Here is a 19,886-nt window from a genome sequence, read left to right as displayed (position 1 = left end):
AGTGTATACATAGTTATGAATACATGAAATGGGTAAATATAAGAAAAATAAAAGAAAAATAAAAGAAACAATAGGACAGGGACGGTAGACACGTTGGTGCGCTTATGCACACCCCCTAGAGACCTCTTAGGAAAGGGGTGAGGTCAATAGTAGACAGTCTAAGATTAAAGTTTTTGGGGTTTGGGGAAGAAACTACAGAGTCGGGTAGAGTATTCCAGACATTGACCACTCTGTTGCTGAAGTCGTATTTCCTGCAATCAAGTTTGGTGTGGTTAACCTTGACTTTGTATCTATTGTGTGCTCTTGTGTTGTTATGGTTGAAGCTGAAGTATTCATTGACAAGTAAGTCATTGCAATGTATGATTTTATATAACATACTTAGATCAGACTGAAGACAGTGTAATTCAAGGTTTTCTAGGTCTAGAATTTCAAGTCTGGTGGCATAAGGTATTCTACAACGAGTAGAGGAGTGGAGAACTCTTCTTGTGAAATATTTCTGGACTTTCTCAGTTGTGCTAATATCAGATACGTAATGTGGGTTCCAGCTTTCCAGTTTAGCTCAGGCAGGTTCAAGAGTTATAGGCTGGACAGATACATTGCATTAGACTATTACAAGATTGGTGTGCTTCTGTCGTAACATGTTCTATGAGCATGTGAACACAGGCAGACCCTTCCAAGACCCTTTGGAGATAATTGGACCTACATGGTAGTTCTATCTTTGGAGTGATGCAGTGACCTAGAGGTGGAGCTCTCGCCTCACAAATCAGGAGGCTGTGAGTTCAATCCTAGGTAGAGGCAGATATTTCACACTGAGAACAAAACACATCTGCTGAACAAAACTCCGCATTGGTGGCAGGAAGGGCATCCGGCCATTAAACACTCTGCTAGCTCCATTCAGTTGCCCAGGCTCCACCCCACAAGGGATTATGGGGTCATTAAGATATGATGATGATGGTAGTTCTATCCTTGAAAGTCTAAAAGCGGTCATAAAGATTATTACAGCCAGCCTAGCTTTGATTCCATTTGTAAGAGTAAAATTTCTTTCAAACATGGTCTACTGAAAGCAGATTCCAGTTTTGTTACACTAATGTCCCTTTGTAATGTTTTCACTGAAAACAACAACAGCTTGCAGGTGTTTCTGAACACATATGGCATCCAAACACAAACACCACAACAAGTTGAACCCATCCAAATTTGGCCTCAACAGGAGCTTGTGAAGGTAAGTTATCACCTTTAGGATTTTTTTTTAAAAAAAATCTTTTCATTTTCTTTTTAAAACCAGTGTTTCCTAGGCTATGATAAATTGCTTTTATTTTGGTATTACTTATATCAAATTTAAAAAACTATATATGTGCACATACACACACACTCACACACACACATCAATAAACACAGGTTTTATTATCAGGAACACCCTAGAAATAGCTAGAAATGAATTATGAGAAAATGGAATAAATGATACACTCGCTTTTATATATAGAAAATCCTCTTCTAATATTGTTTTGCTCTAGTGCTTAGAACAGCAAATCTTTCTAGTCCAAACACATCTCATTTGTAAACAAGGTCCAATTCAAATTTTGTTGAGCAAATAGGTTTTAACTTATTCATGTTTATATTCTGAGATTACTCAGTGAATAAAATTGTCACAGGCAATATATGTTTCCAAAACGACATGCATCCCAATGACGAAACTGTTTGTTAGACATCTACCTATTTCTTCATGCTGCTTTTTCCTTCAGCATTAGATTAGAAACCAGGAGGCTGTGATTTCTAGTCCCACCTGAGGCACTCTGGGTAACCTTGAGCCAGACACTCTTACTTAGGCCTAGGAAGGAGGCCATGGCAAACCATTTCTGGGGGAAAAATTGCCAAGAAAACTGCAGGGAATTATGCAGGAAGTGTCCGAGAATGGACATGATTAAAGGGAGGAAAGAGAAGAACACAAGTTTTTGTATGCTGGCTTTTCCTTCCTTCCTTTTCCTTGGTGGATCTGATTTGATTAAAAAAAATAGAAGAAAGAAAATATTTGCCCCAAGAATCATCCATCAATTGGAGCTTTGTAGTTATAGGAAATCACTGAATTGGGAAATAAGTAGAAAAAGAGTTCATAGTTCAATTCTCCTTTGTTTTTGCTACTTGCAATGCTAGGTGCAGTAGAGACATGACAGGGATTCAATGGAATTGAATTTCAGAGAGTAACTTATTTTGAGTAGTAAGTGAATCTTTAAAAAAACAAAGAAGTGATTATCATATATATCTCGGCAGAGAAATCCATTAACGTGTCAAATAATTTGGATAATTTCAATGAGAGTCTGCTTCTCCTTAGACCTTTGTGAAAATAAAGCTGTTTTAGAGGACTAAGTGTCCATCTTTTTCAGATGAATGTCTTATTTTTATATGGTACATTGGACTCATGTGGCAAAAAGATGAGGAAGGTGTCGTATTTTTTATTTTAACCCTGTGTGTGTGAGAGAGAGAGAGACAGAGAAATGGAGAGGAGATCTGATTTATATGTCAATATTTTGTTTCTTTCTTTCATTTTTTTTTAAAAAAAGTCTAAATTTAAAAAATTTAAAGTGCCCAGAAATAAACAAAGCAACAATTCTACCTAGTCTGCTGAGGGGAAAAAAAACACCCCAAAAATAGACCACCACTTTTTACCCGATAAATAATAAATCCATTTATATAGTCAGTGTATTTCAATTATGGATGTTTATTTTATTCCAAACACTTAACACCCCACCATGCCTGGCTGGGGCAGGACAGGAATAAGTGAGAGGAAGAGAAGGAAGCCCTTCAGATTTCCAGCCTGCAAACAAAACTCCCTGAGATGTCACCAATATTTCTTTGAACTGAATCCTCAGATAAATTGGAATCCCATATAACTTTTTCAGGAAGGGAGTCCTATAAACTCAACATAGAGCATTGATAACAGCTTAGCTCTGACATACCATAATTTATGAGCTACCACCAAAGGCAACGGGGGCCCAGCCCATAATTCAATACGTTTTAACAGGATGCCATTAAATATGGGTCTGCCGTTCCATGAAAGGCAAAGAATAGATGAGGTTTGTGCCTGTTCCCAGGTGCAGTTTTTAAGTGGAGTTTCTCTTCGATTTCTGCCATCCTTTCTCTTTGCTTTCTACGTGCTTGGTTTTCTTTCCAAGCCACTCCAATAATGCCAGTGGGAGGCTGACCTTCGCTTTCTGAAAAGGTAATTCTGCTGCAGAATCATTGACTGGCCTCCCTGCAGTCTCCTTGGCTCAGAAAGCTTTGGGTAGAACTCAGTTAATCTGTTCACCGAGGCAATCATATGTGCAAGAAGTAAGAAATGGTGACCACTTTTTCTTTTTCTTTTAAAGAGTGTTCCAGATCATTTCCCTTTCCGTCTCCCATCCACTTGTCTCTTCTTTCGGGCTCCAAGATCATAAATATTCTGATTTTGCCTGAAGGAGCCTTTGATCCTTTTAAAAAAATGAATAAGAAATTCTCCTTTTCGATCCTTCCCAAACACACTACCCTAGACCTTCTCTTTGAACGTTGGATTTTGTGTATGTGTGTGTGTGTTTGTGTGTGTGTGTGCATGCAATGTTTACATTATCTTGTTTTACAGGCTTATTTCCATCTGGGCATCAACGGAAAATTGGGCCTCTCAGGAAGACCCGATCGGCCAATTGGTTGCCTTGGAACATCAAAGGTTTTTTTTACAGAGAATTACTATTCTGCATGGTTTAGTTAGCATAAATATTGGAGGTGGTCTAAATTATTCTCTTAAGCTTGGCAAGAAATTTGGAGCGAAGCTTTTTGCTCCCTTTTCAGGAATTAGGGCCCATTGAGTTTTTCATGGCTTACAACTGAAGTTGCAAATTTTATCTAAGGTTAGTTGATCAACCCTTTTTGTGCAGGTTCTTAAGAAGAATAATTAGTAATTTAGGAGAAACCTCTCATAGGTGTTCCAGTGTAATTAGTGGATAGAACTTGTATTCCTATAATCATGTTAGTTTGTGAAGTCCCACCAAACTTTTAGCTTGGCTTGCTTGGATGCCTCGAAAATGAAAAACGTTTTAACTATAACATAGAATTTAGAGTTTTCTCTCATCAAGATGAAGATCTGATTGTTTGGGTTTCGTGGATCTGAGACATTGATGGTTTATTCTACAGATTTATCGAATATTGGGGAAAACGGTGGTTTGCTACCCAATCATCTTTGACTTGAGTGATTTCTACATGTCGCAGGATGTTATGATGTTGATTGATGATATTAAGGTATTTTCTGACAAAATCTGATTCTGCTTGTATGTTTTAATTTTAGAAGCTTGGATACTTAAATCATAGATTAAGTCTTGTGCTTTATTGGTCTGGGAACATAAATAAAATAAAATAAAATGAGAAGGCCTTATACTCGATAAGGAAGGGACACAATTGCTTTCTCTAGAATCTTGTACCTGAAGTTGAATTTAATTGCTTACTTATATAAAAGAAAACCTCACTAAAAAAAGAAACAGGCATACTTTGAGTTAACTTGCACTAAACTGGATTATATAGCTAATTCCATATATTAGCCACAAAGTTGAAAGTTACTGCATTTGGAGCCATAGAAGAACATTTGTGGATTTGGAGTTGCTTTTCCTGAAAAAAATATTCTCTTCACCATAAGATGCTGTACCTTTTCTTATTTTCTTAAGAAGCACAGAAATAGGTCAAAGAGAAGTCCAGGATGAAGCAGACAGATAAAAGAAATGCAGTCCACTATCAAATAACCACATTAAAAAGACCAAAGCATCAGGATTGGCTTTCTTTGAAAAATTTTAAATTGAGGATTAATTACAGAGCTGTAAATGGGGAGGGAGAGGGGGAGAAAGAGAGGGTTGGGAGAGAGACTGGAATGGTGCTGAATTGATCGAAGTTGCTAGAAATCTACATTTGAACTGATAAGCTTCACTTTCATAAGTGGAAAAAAAATAATTCTGGTGCTCCAGAAGGAAATTACAAAATTGCTCAAACCCCAAGGAGAGTTTTTGATTTACAGTATATTCAGCATCTGCTGGCTTGTAAAGATTGGGTTGGATAATCAGGGAACACTCAGCGCCAGAGAACAATGCTCTATAATTTTATCTTTTAAAAAATATTCTCCCCCACTCACACTTTTTTCTTTCTTTCTTTCTTTCTTTCTTTCTTTCTTTCTTTCTTTCTTTCTTTCTTTCTTTCTTTCTTTCTTTCTTTCTTCCTTCCTTCCTTCCTTCCTTCCTTCCTTCTCTCTTTCTTTCTTTCTTTCTTTCTTTCTTTCTTTCTTTCTTTCTTTCTTTCTTTCTTTCTTCCTCTCTCTCTTTCCCTTCCTTCCTTCTCTCCCTCTTCCTTCCTTCCTTCCTTCCTTCCCTCTCTCTTCTTTCTTTCTTTCTTTCTTTCTTTCTTTCTTTCTTTCTTTCTTTCTTTCTTTCTTTCTTCTTTCTTCCTTCCTTCCTTCCTTCCTTCCTTCCTTCCTTCCTTCCTTCCTTCCTTTCTTTCTTTCTTTCTTTCTTTCTTTCTTTCTTTCTTTCTTTTCTTTCTTTCTTTCTTTCTTCCTCTCTCTCTTTCTTCCTTCCTTCCTTCTCTCCCTCTTCCTTCCTTCCTTCCTTCCTTCCCTCTCTCTCTTCTTTCTTTCTTTCTTTCTTTCTTTCTTTCTTTCTTTCTTTCTTTCTTTCTTTCTTTCTTTCTTTCTTTCTTTCTTTCTTTCTTTCTTTCTTTCTTTCTTTCTTTCCATTTGAATTCTGTCAGTTTCCATGGACTTTTAAGTGGATTGACTTGGTGGCTTGCATTTTTTTTTACAAAAAAAAAAGAGGATAAATAGGTTTTCGGACAGTGGAATATAACTCCTGCCACTCTCTGTAAATAATTCTTTTCAGAAGGATAATAAAGATTATCCCTGAAGAAAAAGAACATTCCCTAAAATGCCACTTCAGTAAATATTTCTGACATGGGCCTCCTATGAAATTCATTAATGTTTGTGGCCAATGAAGCCTTTTCCACAGAGTTCATTTCCATGTTACAAATCATCTTCGAGAATCACCACATTGGACTGATCCAGATCTGTTTTATATTGAAATTGCATTGTATATACCAGTGTTTTTCAACCTTGCAATTCAAGATGTGTACACTTCAATTCCCAGAATTCAGTGCATTATATGCATTTTATATACAAGGATTAAATTATATGTAATCTCTACCTCTATATCTCTCTGTCTCTCTCTGTTTCTATCTGTCTCTGTCTCTTTCTCTGTGTCTTTCTCTCCTTCCCTCCCTCCCTCTTTCTCTTTCTCTGTCTCTCTCTCTTCCTCTCTCTCTTTCTGTCTCTCATCTTTCTATCCACCAGATCTAAATTGCATTGTAGGTACCAATGTTTTTCAAGCATGGCCACTTGAAGATATATGGACTTCATCTCCCAGAATTCCCCAGCCAGCCATACATGTATTCAACACATCCATGTAGTCTAACATATTGTCTTGTTTTGCTAATTGGATGTTTTTATTGCAATTTACCCTACTTCCCTATTCTTATTTCATTTGGGGGGCTTTATTTCCCTAGAATGCCTTGCAGTTCATTAAACAATACTGGAAAATGCATGGCCGTCCTTTATTTCTTGTGCTCATCCGGGAGGACAATATAAGGTAAGAGTTCGTCCATAGAAACCTACACGTAAGATTCCCAATGCTTGGACATTTGAAAAGTTTGCAACATTAAAATCTTGTTGTTTTTTTACATCAGGGGAAGTAGATTCAATCCCATACTAGACATGCTTGCCTCCTTTAAGAAAGGTGTGGTTGGTGGAGTGAAGGTTCGTGTGGATCGGCTGCAGGTATAGTTGTCTTTTCATTGATGCATAGTATAAATGTAACTGATGCATGGCATAAAATTTCAAGTAATCAGCAGTTATGAATATGTCTGTTCTGACCCAGCTCCAAAAACATGACAAACCCTCTGAAGTTAACTCAAAGATTCCTTCAATTGGGAATTTCTGCTACTGGTTCTCCAGAACTAGTCAGAACCTGCTGAATACCACCTCTGGTTCAGTTCCATGCAATCAAGAGGTGATGACAGTGATGACAACTGATAAAATCCAGCTTCTGTTTGAAAATTGTTTGGTTCACCAGTTTTGTGTTTCTTTCCTGTTTTTAAAAATGTTGCTTAAATCCTTAATAAATAAAGGCTGCCAGGATCTCTAGCATCTTAGATAGACTGCTGGAGCCATTATGGTATTTTCAACCTGACCTATATACAATTACTTCTCAGATTTAAATAATGCAACATTTTCTTTAGCTAAGGCTCGGGCATTAATTTCCTAAATTACTCCACTCTTGTATTCTTGGATATCGTCCATTTCATTATAGAAAGAGGAAAAATTGAAATGGTGAGATTATGAAATGCTAATAATGCATTATCTATTAGAGGGAATATATGTTCATGTTCATAATTTACTTGCAGTTTTTGCATTTGTATACAGAGAGTTAGGCTTTTAGACATTAATTCATAGAAGACCTGTATAATTTTGCATAAAAATACTTTCCATTTTGGTCGTAAAACTACAGTTTCCAGGCTTGGCTAGAATATTTTTCCCATTTATGGGTTATAATAAAGTTATTACAATTTGTGCTCAGATATACAAGATAAATGGGGAATATAAAGATCAGTATAAAACACGTAAATCAAATTATGACAGGGAGACAGTCTTCCCATTGTGGTTGGATAGCATTCTTGATATATTTTGCTATATAAATGAAAAGTTACTCTAACCTTATCTCTATTAGTTTTGCCTCACCAGCGTGAAACCCTTTTTCATAGAAAAGCTTAACATTGATTCAGTGTAATCTGTTTTCCCCTTAGAGATATATTTGAATATTCAAAGGATTAATAGCAGATAATATGTACACCTGATAAAATATTAATAAGAAAAAGTGCAACTTTGTTCTCCAGCAAAGCATAAATATTTGGGTAGGAAATTGAATTGGATGGTTGGAGGAAGAGATAGAAACATAATCCTTCTTTCTCCCTGCCTTAAAATCCTGGACAAAAAAAGGGCAAAAAAGAAACTACTTTACCATCTGAACTAACAGTTGCTCAGAATAATAAAACAAACAACAAAAGTATTTTTCTTGCCGTATCTGGAAGCTAATCTTAATTTCTGAAGATCTTCTGCTTTTATCTATATATCACTAAAATTATTGTGTCTGTAACCTTCAATTGAAAGAAAATGCGCCACAGATTTTAATGACGGTCGATTGGTACAATCTGTTAAAATGGACTTGGCTGCAACATGTATGAACAATAGCAAGCAGGGTCTATTAGTATTTATTGATCTCCTAAATCCAGGCAGCAGATATTGTAAAAGATTCAAATCTCTCTCTCTCTCTCTCTCTTTGTCTTTGTCTCTGTCTCTTCCTCTGTCTCTCACACACAAACACACACACACCCCACTCTCTCCCTCTGTTTGTTTCTCTCTAGTACTTGGCTGATTTTTCCATCCATCCATCCATCTATCCACGCTTATCCAGTTTGTGGTGTTATTATGCATTATTACAGCAAACTATGGATTTCCCATATTTTCTAATAAGTGCTCCTTTTGTCTTCCATTCCTCTTCTCTATTTCAGACATTAATCTCTGGAGCAGTGGTTGAACAATTGGATTTCTTAAGAATTGGTGACGCAGAGGAGTAAGTATATCCGAAATTATAGTAAAACCATAGCTTCACACGTCTCTGATGGCCTTTCTAGATCATTTGTCTTAATTGAGCATCGTGTTAAGAAAGGTAGATCGTGAAAGCATCCGTTAGATTTTTTTTGTTTTTTTCAGATTTCGAAATATTCTTTCTGCAGGCCTCCGGAATTTAAGAGTTTTGAAGAACTGGAGCTTCCAAAGCATTCAAAAGTCAAGAGGCAAACCAGTACGCCAAATGCAACGGAGTTGGAACAGCAGCCAGATATTAATCATAACGACTGGAAAAACAAGCCAATTCATGAGATTCTTCAGAAATTGAATGTGAGTTTCTAAATTCTTGATCTGTGCTGCGTAAGGAAGAAAGTCACAATGGCGATCGTGAATTGTTTCCACGAGGTCTCCCTTTCCCCCTTTTTCAAAATAGGTCAAACACACCAAAGCATGGGCATCTGCAGTAGTGGGCAGATAATGACAAAATGTGGCAATACTGTGACACCATTCTCTGCGTTAGGCATGAGGACACAAGTACATAATGGCAGTGTTTGCCCAATGTTCTTTTGTTGTTGTGTCCCTGTTGGCATTTTGTTCTGCCATAAATATTGCAGCACTGTTCTGACCCAGCTCCCCAAATATGACAAACCCCTCTGGAGTTAACTCAAAGATTCCTTTAATTAGGAGCACCGCCAGCCCCAGAAAAAAGTTTCTCTCTCACCACAGGCTAACAAGTCCGTCGGCCGGAAGATGAATAGTTGTCTACCACACCTATTCATCTTCACCGCCTGCCTTTTATCCCCAGAGTCAGGGTGGGGCTTCACTAGCAGCGGTGGCTCTTCTGTCCCAAAGACCGGCCCATAGATTTCCACTGCTCTCCTCTCCTCTGCTTTCTGTGCATCAGTGTGTCAGGCACTGGACCCAGCTGTTCCTCCTCTTCCTCGTCAGCCACTTCCAGACCTGGGGGCTGTTGACTCTCCATCTGAGGGCTGACGGATGACCCAGGCTCTACCTCTGTCTCTCTCTGTCTCTCTCTCTCTGCCAGCTCCATTCCCTCTTTCCCCCTTGGAGCTCTCAGGTTGCCTTGATGCTGACCCTAACTCTCATGCCTCCTCCTCCTCCTCCTCCTCCTCCTCCTCCTCCTCCTCCTCCTCCTCCTCCTCTGATTTGGCTGCTGGAGGGGTTGGCGGCTGATAGGCCACAACAAGCACCAAGGATGACAATAATTTGGAATTCTCTAGATATTACAAGCCGTCAAAAATATTTCACCAAGGAGAGTAGTTTCAGAAACAGGTTTCACTCTGCCGAGTCAGTAATCCGTCAATAATCACGCCTTCTGTTTCCCATGGAAATCTGCCTGTGATTTGGGTTAAAAAAACACAGCATTCCAACATGGAGAGTTGGAGTTTTATAGGAGGCTGCAGAGGAAGTCAAGAAGAAAAAGAACCTGCAAGCAACCGATCAGCTCTAAAAACAAACCAGTGGGAACATAATAATGGCAGAACATTGGTCGAGGAGTAGAGAAAGAAGTTGGCAGAGAGGAGGTAGAGGGAATATAATATGATTGTAGGTCTGGGTGAGACATGTAGTCACTTCAAAAAGACTCCAGTGAAAACCATCTCATTGTCTGGATTGATGTTTCTCAACCTTGGTAATTTTAAGATACCCCCAAAAAGAGAATATTTGTAGCTCAGGGTTGAAATGAAGGGTCCTTGGTGCTCTCTGAGCTTGCTTGTTTTTTTTGCAGACATTTCGTTACCCTAACTAGGTAACATCATAATCATTGTAGTAGTAGTAGTAACTACCATAGTTCATTGCAGAAAATCAAATCCAGAAAGCACATACAGATAACTGATTCAGTGGGATTCATTAACTTCTTTATATACATAATACTCATTAAGTAAATTTACAATACCAACAGCAGATTCTTCCAACGTGGTGGAGAGGAGAGATTGTAAGTAAATTCTTAGTTTCAGTTCAGCAGACAGACAAGTCCACACAGACAAGCTCAGAGCTGCAGAGCCACACCCAAGCTCCTTCCAGTTTCAGTTTCCAATTCAGCTCCCATTGGCTGATCTGTTGCCATACCTATTCACTGGCTGACCTTGTTACCAAGTCTCTGCCAGTTAATGAATATTCTGACAGTAACATCATACTACTAGCACTGATGATGTTACCTAGCTAGGGTAATGAAAGGTCTGCAAGAAAACAACGAAGCTCAGGAAGTACCAAGGACCCCTAACTTTCAGATATATGGATTTCAACTCCCAGAATTTCCCAGTCAGCATGGCTGGCTGGGGAATTGTGGGAGTTGAAGTCCATGTTTCTTAAAACTGCTAAGGTTGAGAAACACTGGTTTGATAACTGACCTTTTCATTTATATCGAGAAACTGCTATGTTGTCCAATTTTCCAACTACTGTATTTGGTCCCAGGGACCAAAGTGAGAACTTCTTATAGAAGTCAAGGAAGACATCCACAATTTTAAAAAATGCATATCAGTTAACATTACTTATCAGGATAGGAAATGATTGGCGAGGGCTGCTGTATCCGAAGAGATCCCCCTTTTAGCTATAGCCCTTAGACTTATATACCCCTTTACAGTCCTTTACAGCCCTCTCTAAGCAATTTGCAGAGTCAGCCTCTTGCCCCCAACTTTCTGGGTCCTCATTTTACCCACCTCGGAAGGCTGGAAGGCTGAGTCAACCTTGAGCCTAGTGAGATTAAAACTGCCAAATTGCAGTCGGCCGGCAGTCAGCAGAAGTAGCCTGCAGTACTGCATTATAACCACTGCGCCACCGCGGCTCTTAAACAGAAGACTCCCAGCAGTGTCTTGCCCATAGCTCCAAGAAATAGCAGAGTTTGTTCTGTAAAACCTTAGGAGAATCACACATGTCTCTACTAACCTTTTACAACGATGATTATTTCTCCACAGGACTGCAGCTGCGTGGCAACCCAGATCATTCTGCTGAGCATCTTGCTCAAAAGGGAAGGCCCCAATTTTATCACCAAGGAAGGTAGGCTGACAGGAGCCTCTTTTAGCTGATTGGTTAGCAGAACATGAATAGCGAACATGCAGCGCATAAGCGATGTCGCTATCTTGCTCAGAGAATGCATGCCAGAAAGTGGAAGGAGCTGTTTCTCACATGAACTCTTTTAAAATCCAGTTAGTCCTCGACTTAATGACCCCAATAGGGATGAGAATTTCCATCGCTAATGGATCCTTTTGTTAAAGCAAGTTGCACTCAGTTTTACAAACCCCCTTTGCCATGGAACCACATGGTTGTTAATCAAATCCTGCTTCCCCCGTTGAATTTTCTTGTTAGAAGCAAGCAGCAGTGTGCAGCGGCAGCCAACAAAGCCAATGCAATCCTAAATTGCATTAACAGAGGAATACAATCAAGATCAAGTGAGGTACTAATACCACCATATAAAGCCTTAGTAAGACCACACCTAGAATACTGTATCCAATTTTGTTCACCACACTATAAAAAAGATGTTGAGACTTTAGAAAAAGTACTGAGAAGAGCAACCAGGATAATTTGGGGACTGGAGGCTAAAACATATGAAGAACAGTTGCAGGAACTGGGCATGGCTAGTCTAGTGAAGAGAAGGACCAGGGGAGACAGGATAGCAGTCTTCCAATATTTGGGGGGCTGCCACAGAGAGGAGGGAGTCAAGCTATTTTCCAAGACACCTGAAGGCCAGGTAAGAAATAATAATAGATGGAAACTGATCAAGGAGAGATTCAACCTGGAAATAAGGAGAAATTTTCTGACAGTGAGAACAATCAACCAATGGAACAGAAGTTGCCTTCAGAAGTTGAGGGAGCTTCATCACTGGAAGCCTTCAAGAAGAGACTGGACTGCCATTTGTCAGAAATGGTGTAGGGTCTCCTGCTTGGGCGGGGCGCGGTTGGATTAGATGACCTACAAGGTCCCTTCCAACTCTGTTAATCTGTTAGAAAAGCTGGCTGGGAAGGTTGTAGATGGCAGTTCCATGATCCTGAGCCTCTGCAACCCTCCAAAATAAATGCCCCTTGCCACGAGCCCAAATCACCATCACGTTACCGTGCAGATTCTGTGACAGTTGTAAATGTAAAGACTGGTGTCATAACTCACTTTTTTCAAGCCCATGGTAACTTCAGACAGCCACTAAATGAATGGTCCTAAGTCAAGGAATTCCCGTAGCTTGTGTGCTATTGGTGGATGATTTCAAGTTCCATATAAACCGTTGGAGGAAGCCAAGGCCACCTGCTAAGATGAAGCAGAAAGAAGAATTGTGTTCTCTTTCAGGTTTTGCCATGTATCTTACCTGGCATGTTACATTTAGTGTCGTAGCACACCTGTTACAGGTAGTACTTGACTCACAATTGAGCCCCAAATCTAGGTTGGTAAGTGGGACGTTAAGTAAGTTCCGCCCCCACTTTTCTCGCCACATTTCTTAAGTGAATCACTGCGGTTGTTAAATTAGTCCCACCGTTGTTAAGTGGATTTGGCTTCCCCATTGACTTTGCTTGTCATGTGACCCTGGGACATTGTGACGGTCGTAAATATGAACCAGTTGTCGAGCCTCTGAATGTAAATCACGACCATGGAGAGGATACAATGGTTATAAGTGTGAAAAATGGTCATAAATCTCTTTTTTCAGTGCCGTTGTAACTTTAATGAACTGTTGTAAGTCGAGGACTACCTGTGCATAAAACAGTGATTTAATAGAGTAGGGTAATACTCCCAATTGGTTTGTTACAGCCCCATCCATTTAAAGATACGTCCCTTGGCCTTTTTAAATGTCCAAAGGCTTTTATTTTAAACGCATTCTAAGAAAAAAATCATCCTCAATTTTCCTAATGAAAGCATAAATCCTTATGCCACCGAAATGTCCTTATCAAACTGTGCACCTTCGTCAGTTTGTGTATCCCATTTACTTTGTTTTATTCCTACTTCAAAGCCTGGTTTGTGTATTCTGATTCTAATTTTGGAACAATTGGGTTCCCTCCCATCGTAGTGGTGTAAGAATGGACTTGTTTATTTTTTGTTGTTGTTCTGAGCATTACATAATAAATAATGAATCTCGAAGGAAGGATTATAGCCAAAACTGTGATTCATAGCATTTCAATAATTCTTCATAGCTCTTTGCTCCTGTTTGGAGCTAATCTACCAAATTCCACCCACATGGCCCAGCTTTTTTGTTTTTTATTTTTAAAAAAAGCAATACAAAGAAGAGCTTAGGAGGACCCAGCTAGCACATAAAGCACAAAGCAGCCACAAAACAACATTTATTTACAACCTCAGTATAACATTTTAATGCTGGAATGGTAGTTATTCAGCTGGAATCAAATTATGTAAGTGCAGGCTAGTTTATATTCTGTCAGGGTAGCGTTGCAGGTTACAATTGCTGAAGAAGAAACGGGACAACTGTTGATTTCTGCCAGAAACCTGAAACGTTGAAATAAAATATCTATACGTGCTTAAATATTTGCATAAACCTGTATTGAAAAGCATGGCCCATTTGGAGTTTCTCACAGCAGGAGCGGTTGGTAATGCTGCTGTTAACCTTTGCAATAAGATAAGCGGATAACGCAGAATCTCGTAAATGCAACAACTGCAATGAAATCATACTGTTTCCTTCTGGTTTTTTTTTTTTTTGTCTTTTCCCTTTTATGTACAAATTAGGTACTGTCTCTGATCATATCGAAAGAATCTACCGAAAAGCTGGCAGCAAAAAGTTCTGGTTTGTATCCAATACTTTCCAATTTCATGTTAGTTTTTTTTTGTTTTCAATAGCAGCTCTATGCTGATTTTTGCCCGTTTGAGTCGATATACATCTACTGATTTTGTAAAAAAAAGACGTCCCCTGAAATTCAGAATCATATATCTCAGTGTGCCACTACTGGCTATATAAATCGGTTATGCTTAATTTATAAAAAAGGAAGGAGGGACCTCTTAGCTGTACATGTCTGTGGAGATTCTCAGTGAGCCAGATCATGGTTGTCCCAAAGGTGCTTTTTTTTCAAGAGGTAACTGGACTTTCTGGTTTTTCTTTGAAGACGGTTTGCTTCTCATCCAAGAATATTCTTCAGCTCTGACTGAATAGTAAGGAATGGAAGGATTTATATTCCTTGCAGAATGTTCATGGCTGCTAATGACTGCAAGGAATATAAATCCTTCTATTTTCCACCATTCAGTCAGAACTGAAGAGGCTTCTTGGATGAGAAGTGAAATGACTTGAAGGAGTCAGAGGATCTTGAGGGATCTTCCCATCCCTCAAACAGTAAGCGGAAAAAAATAAACTACCAGCGAATCCTATAGTAGAGGATTCTATCATTGTACAAGTGGTATTGAGGCCCTTGTTGATCTGGAAGACACACCAAATATTCAAACCAACAGGTAGCGAGAAAACCACATGACTTACCACGCGATCCGCTATTTCATCCAGAAGAGGCAGCCAAGGCAGCCAAGTTCTTCCTTGCATGTTGACTGCCGGAAGAAGGATGAGCACTGGGATAAGATTTCTGCTTCGAAATCTTCAAATCCCGAAATTCAACGAGTGTTGAAAGCAGTTGAGTGCTAAGTATGACTATATATGTGCTAGTCGTTTCCAGCTCTAGGGAGCGGTACTCATTTCCGTTTCAAAGCCGAAGAGCCAGCGCTGTCTGAAGACGTCTCCGTGGTCATGTGGCGGGCATGATTAAACACCGAAGTCACACGGAACGCTGTTCCCTTCCCACCAAATTGCTCCCTCTTTTTCTACTTGCATTTTTACATGCTTTCGAACTGCTAGGTTGGCAGAAGCTGGGACAAATAACGGGAGCTCACTCCGTTACGCGGCGCTAGGGATTCGAACCTCCGAACGGCCGACCTTTCTGATCGACAAGCTCGGCGTCTTAGCCACTGAGCCACCACGTCCCCCTTGACTATATAGCTGAAGATATATTGTAGAACTCATTTTGACAATCCAAAGAGTCCTTCCAATGTTTGATTCCCAATGAGCAGCTCTCATCCCCTGCAGAAAAACAAACAAACCAGTGTTCAGAATGCGTGAGCTACTGAGAGGATTTTATTTAGAGTAGGCGTGGAGAGCATCGTCCATCGAACTCCTCTGTTGTGTATCAAATCCAGGTTGGTGCTCCGTTGCAGCGCGGCATGCATTCAGAAATTTGCTGCCTCTTTAGCTCCCCATATTACAACTTTGATAGTCCATGGGAAACAGGTAAAGCGTGCCCAAGTTTGAAACGGTTCTGCTTGAGATGTATGGCTGATTTGCATTTTGCTGGTATCTGTTCATGGTGTTTTGCCAAAAAGAGAGAGAGAAAGGGGGTGGGGAAGCTTTGCACTTGATTTTGAAGAGTGTGTGCATCCTGTTGTCATCAAACTCAAAATCAGTTTGGCTGATGGATTTTGTGCTAACTTAGCAGACTATTGCACACTCATTCATTAATTCTGATATGTGATTGTCCCACTTCCGACGCCTGTGTTAGACAATGTGGAGTATCCAGTCCTTTGTTTTCTAGAGTAATATCTGTATTAATAACCAATCACTTTCAAAAACTTTGGTCTGTTTTTAATCTTAGCATTTTATGTCCTCTCATTTTCTTGTAAGTGTATTCGCACACAAACACACACACAAACACACACGGGGAAGCAGAAAGAGAATCCTTCAATTGCCATTTTTGCTAAGATTAGTTATCCTTGTTGGACCTTTCGTATAAAAATTGTGCATTATTTCCTATAAAGTAGTCAGGAAGACAAACAAACCACCAGCTTAATTTGGGGAGCAGTGCCATCCTCCAAATTTTGGAGTGTCTTTAAGAAGAAACTGGAAAAACAAAGAATAATTTCTGAATTCCTTTTTTTTTTTCATATTAAACAGTAAAGCTCCTTTCATAACAAAAATGAATCATTATCTTCATTTAATGACCCCATAATCCCTTGCGAGGTAGAGTTTGGGCAACTGAATGGAGCTAGCAGAGTGTGTTTATGGCTGGATGCCCTTCCTGTCACCAGTGCGGAGTTTTATCCAGGAGATATATTCTCAGTGTGCCCAGAGAGAGAAATATCTGCCTCTACCTAGGATCAAACACACTCTGTGTGTTTGATACACAAAAATAAATGCTCCTCATAAATTCGCAAATATAAGAAAAGGTGGGGACAATATGCACATAAAATATTCTTTTCTTTTCTTTTCTGCTCTTCTGTTCTGTTCTTTCCTTCTTCCCAAATTTTGCCTCCAGTTGCACCTCCAAAAAGATCTAACGTTGAAGGAAAATGAGATCATGAAGACAGAAAAAAAAATAGTCCTGCCATTTTCTAAATTATGTTCTTCTTTATTTCACTCAAGCATTCTCTTCCTGATATCTAAGCTGTGTAATTCAGGAACAGATGGAGAGATGAATGAATGGGTAATCTAGATAATCTGCTAGCAAAAGCTCATTTTGTTCATTCTAAGAAGGAAAGATTATCCACCCTCATTTAATATGGCCATGATATTTTAGGCATTTGCATTGATCAAATAATTGTCTCGTCACTTGAAATGTTCATCGTGTGTCAGCTGCCTCTCTGAACCTATCTTTTAATTCTTATTTATCGGAAAGTAAACTTGTATGTGATGATCTCATTGCCATCTGTGTCCATCATTTAATCTTTTGGCGATCGGCTGAAAGAGGCTGTTGAAAATTATTGACTGCTTAGGAAGAGAGGGATACTCAACGTTTTATTTTCAGGACTAGAATTTTGTCAACAGGTGCTAAATAACTTCAATGAGATTTTTTTCCTTTTCCGTCCAACAGAAAACCACGTGGCTCCTGCTTTCTCAGGGGTTTTCTTGAGAAAGTGAAAGCCTTTGATTTCCCTTTCATAAATGAAACAGTGCAATTCGATGGGAAATCAGATTCTGGCCATTCAAAAGGTTCTCCTATGAGATTTTTTTTTTAAAATGCAGATTGCCAGGGAAATCTAAAGTTCATAAAATAACGGCTACTTACACGATGCCAATCTCGCCTTGATATCAAGAAGGAACAGCATTTTCTTATCACTTATGTAGTTTAATGAACGTTACTCCAATTCAAACCTTAGCATCCTTGCTTCCATAATTGAATTGATTTAGTTGTGGCTCACCATTCTATAAAGAGGTATCTTGGGTCCAAAATACCATAGACACAGATAGAAATGGTTAATCATTGGCCAAGTGTAGCAAGAAACTCTCCGTCAAATTCTTGAATCCCATTAAACTAGCATTTAATTTCCAGCTGGATTGCTTTGTTTTCTACCCTCAGGTCTGTTGTGCGCTTCGCAGCAAGCCTTTTATGTAAGGTAGTGGACAGCCTTGCCCCATCTATTACTAATGTTTTAGTTCAGGGCAAGCAGGTAAGTCTACATTTTTCAGATTACATTCATCAGCTAAATTTAATAAGTAAAATAAAATGAAAGTCCAGCCCAGGGAATTGGTACTCTGGTTATACAGTTTCCCAACCCTTTTAAAAGATACAGACTCCACTAAGTTTATCTATAAACTGGGGGGGGGGGGGATGTCAGTTGTTTTGGGCAAAGGTTGTCCCCTGAAATTTGGTAACTGTTCTGAGCTGAGACCGTAATTAAGCACACGCTTAGTTAAAACAAATCTCGTTTTATTTCAGTGCTGGGAATTATGTTCATTCCCAGCCTGTAATGAGTCCCAAACAGTCCCTCGAGATAAGCACCCACTTTTCTCTCCTTTGAATTGCTGCCAACAACTAAAGTGCCAAATGAACTGTAAAAAGTCAAACGATGTACAAAGTCCACACAGAGCTTCAAGGATTAATCCAAACAGAACGAATGACTTTGCCTCCTGCAAAGGTTTCTTTACCTTTGCACGTCCTTTATACCTTAGGGGAGGGGCAATCACCTCCAAGCCTTACTCCCGAGTCACCCCCTTCTGCTTCAGCTGCTCTCGCCTTCTAGCAGATCTGTGCACACACGCATTGGGAACAGGCTCCCCTTGTTCCTCTGCCTCGCTGCTGCCAGACTCCGGAGGCTCCAGAGGCAGCACCCCACTCCCAGATGGTCCTGGCCCCATCTCTGCATCGGACGCAGGACCCTCATCCGAGTCCTCTCCAGACTCCTGGACTGATCTCCTTTCTTCCCCACTGTCTGATTCCGCTGCCGTCTGCACAGACTGCCGGCGAACCACAACAGTAACCCCTTAAGCACTTCTTACCAAATTTAGGCAGGGTAACGGCTTTTGAGACCCATGTTGCATTTGCTTATTATGTTTTTTTTAAATAAAAATCTATGGCCAGTTCTGGCCCCATTGTAGAGTTACTGCAGTTTTATAGAGGACTTTTCCATTACGAATATGCAGTCATTTTTGATAGCCCATTCTGGCCTAGCATGACTTGGCACTTTCTGTTGTCCTTTGCTTTTGGCTGTTAGTGTCCTGTCCATCCAGCGTGTCTTCTGTTTGAATCAAAGAGCCCGTAAGGATGTAATGCTGCCTGTCCCATCACAGTTGTTCAGGAAACAAATTATTTCCCTATTTGCGTTCAGTTCCCTCGGAGAGGCGAAGACTTATCGTGGTGAATGGCCATAATCGACTAACCCTATCTAAAACTAGATTGGTGATGGCCCCAACTACTTGGAGGCCACTCGGAAGATTTGGGATCTCTTGAAGCCTTTTCATCCTTCCAAGTGGGACAGACAGCATTATGATTGCATTGACATCGAAAGCATGTGAAGAACATTACTAGGACATGCAATTCCGTGCTCATAGTGGGGACTAGAAAATGTGATTCCTTGCTCGTAGTTGGGACTGTTGTTGCATTAAAATTTAGAACAGAAAATAATATGAAGAGCGGGGTGTAGTCAGTAAGTACTCGAACGTAGAAGCACTTGGATGTATTCCTGCATTCCCCTGGCATGATCTAAATTGATATCCTACAGTAGGCGTGAGCTTAAATGGACTCTGGAGGATGGTAGAGGACAGGAAGGCCTGGAGGAATGTTGTCCATGAGGGTCGTGATGGGTTGGACACGACTTTGCAACTAACAACAAAGTCAACGGTTTCTATTTTTCATCCCCTGCTCCTTCCTTCTTAGATTGGAAAGGAACTGAGAACTAGTTGAAGTAGAGGGTTGAGTTAGTCCTTGGTAGTTTAGCAGTCTAGAAACCCCCTTTCAAATCTGGCAACTCTGTGAGCTATGAGGTCTGTGAGAACTACTGGTGGCCAGGATAA

The 19,886-nt window shown here is 39.8% G+C and overlaps 1 protein-coding gene across 5 annotated transcripts in view; it reads left to right on the top strand.

Annotated features, from left to right (window-relative positions):
- The window catches only part of PHKB (phosphorylase kinase regulatory subunit beta), a 106,265-nt gene that overhangs the window by 65,223 nt on the left and 21,156 nt on the right, over window positions 1-19,886 (top strand). For 3 of the 5 annotated variants that reach the window (XM_087971492.1, XM_087971488.1, XM_087971490.1), the window contains 10 exons: window positions 1,126-1,219; window positions 3,614-3,697; window positions 4,162-4,266; window positions 6,562-6,644; window positions 6,742-6,832; window positions 8,623-8,684; window positions 8,848-9,010; window positions 11,614-11,695; window positions 14,354-14,411; window positions 17,953-18,043. In XM_087971492.1, coding sequence (XP_087827618.1) covers window positions 1,126-1,219; window positions 3,614-3,697; window positions 4,162-4,266; window positions 6,562-6,644; window positions 6,742-6,832; window positions 8,623-8,684; window positions 8,848-9,010; window positions 11,614-11,695; window positions 14,354-14,411; window positions 17,953-18,043 — 913 coding nt within the window. Of the gene's footprint in view, window positions 1-1,125; window positions 1,220-3,613; window positions 3,698-4,161; window positions 4,267-6,561; window positions 6,645-6,741; window positions 6,833-8,622; window positions 8,685-8,847; window positions 9,011-11,613; window positions 11,696-14,353; window positions 14,412-15,799; window positions 15,891-17,952; window positions 18,044-19,886 lie in introns of all 5 variants that reach the window. The other 2 variants (XM_087971489.1, XM_087971491.1) reach the window with 1 other exon arrangement.

This window comes from Notechis scutatus, chromosome 9, assembly GCF_049901735.1.
Source record: "Notechis scutatus isolate UNSWTSFEM ecotype Mainland chromosome 9, rNotScu1.2, whole genome shotgun sequence".
NCBI lineage: Eukaryota > Metazoa > Chordata > Lepidosauria > Squamata > Elapidae > Notechis > Notechis scutatus.
Note: the sequence above shows the minus strand (reverse complement) of the source record. Positions and strands in the feature narration are given on the sequence as shown.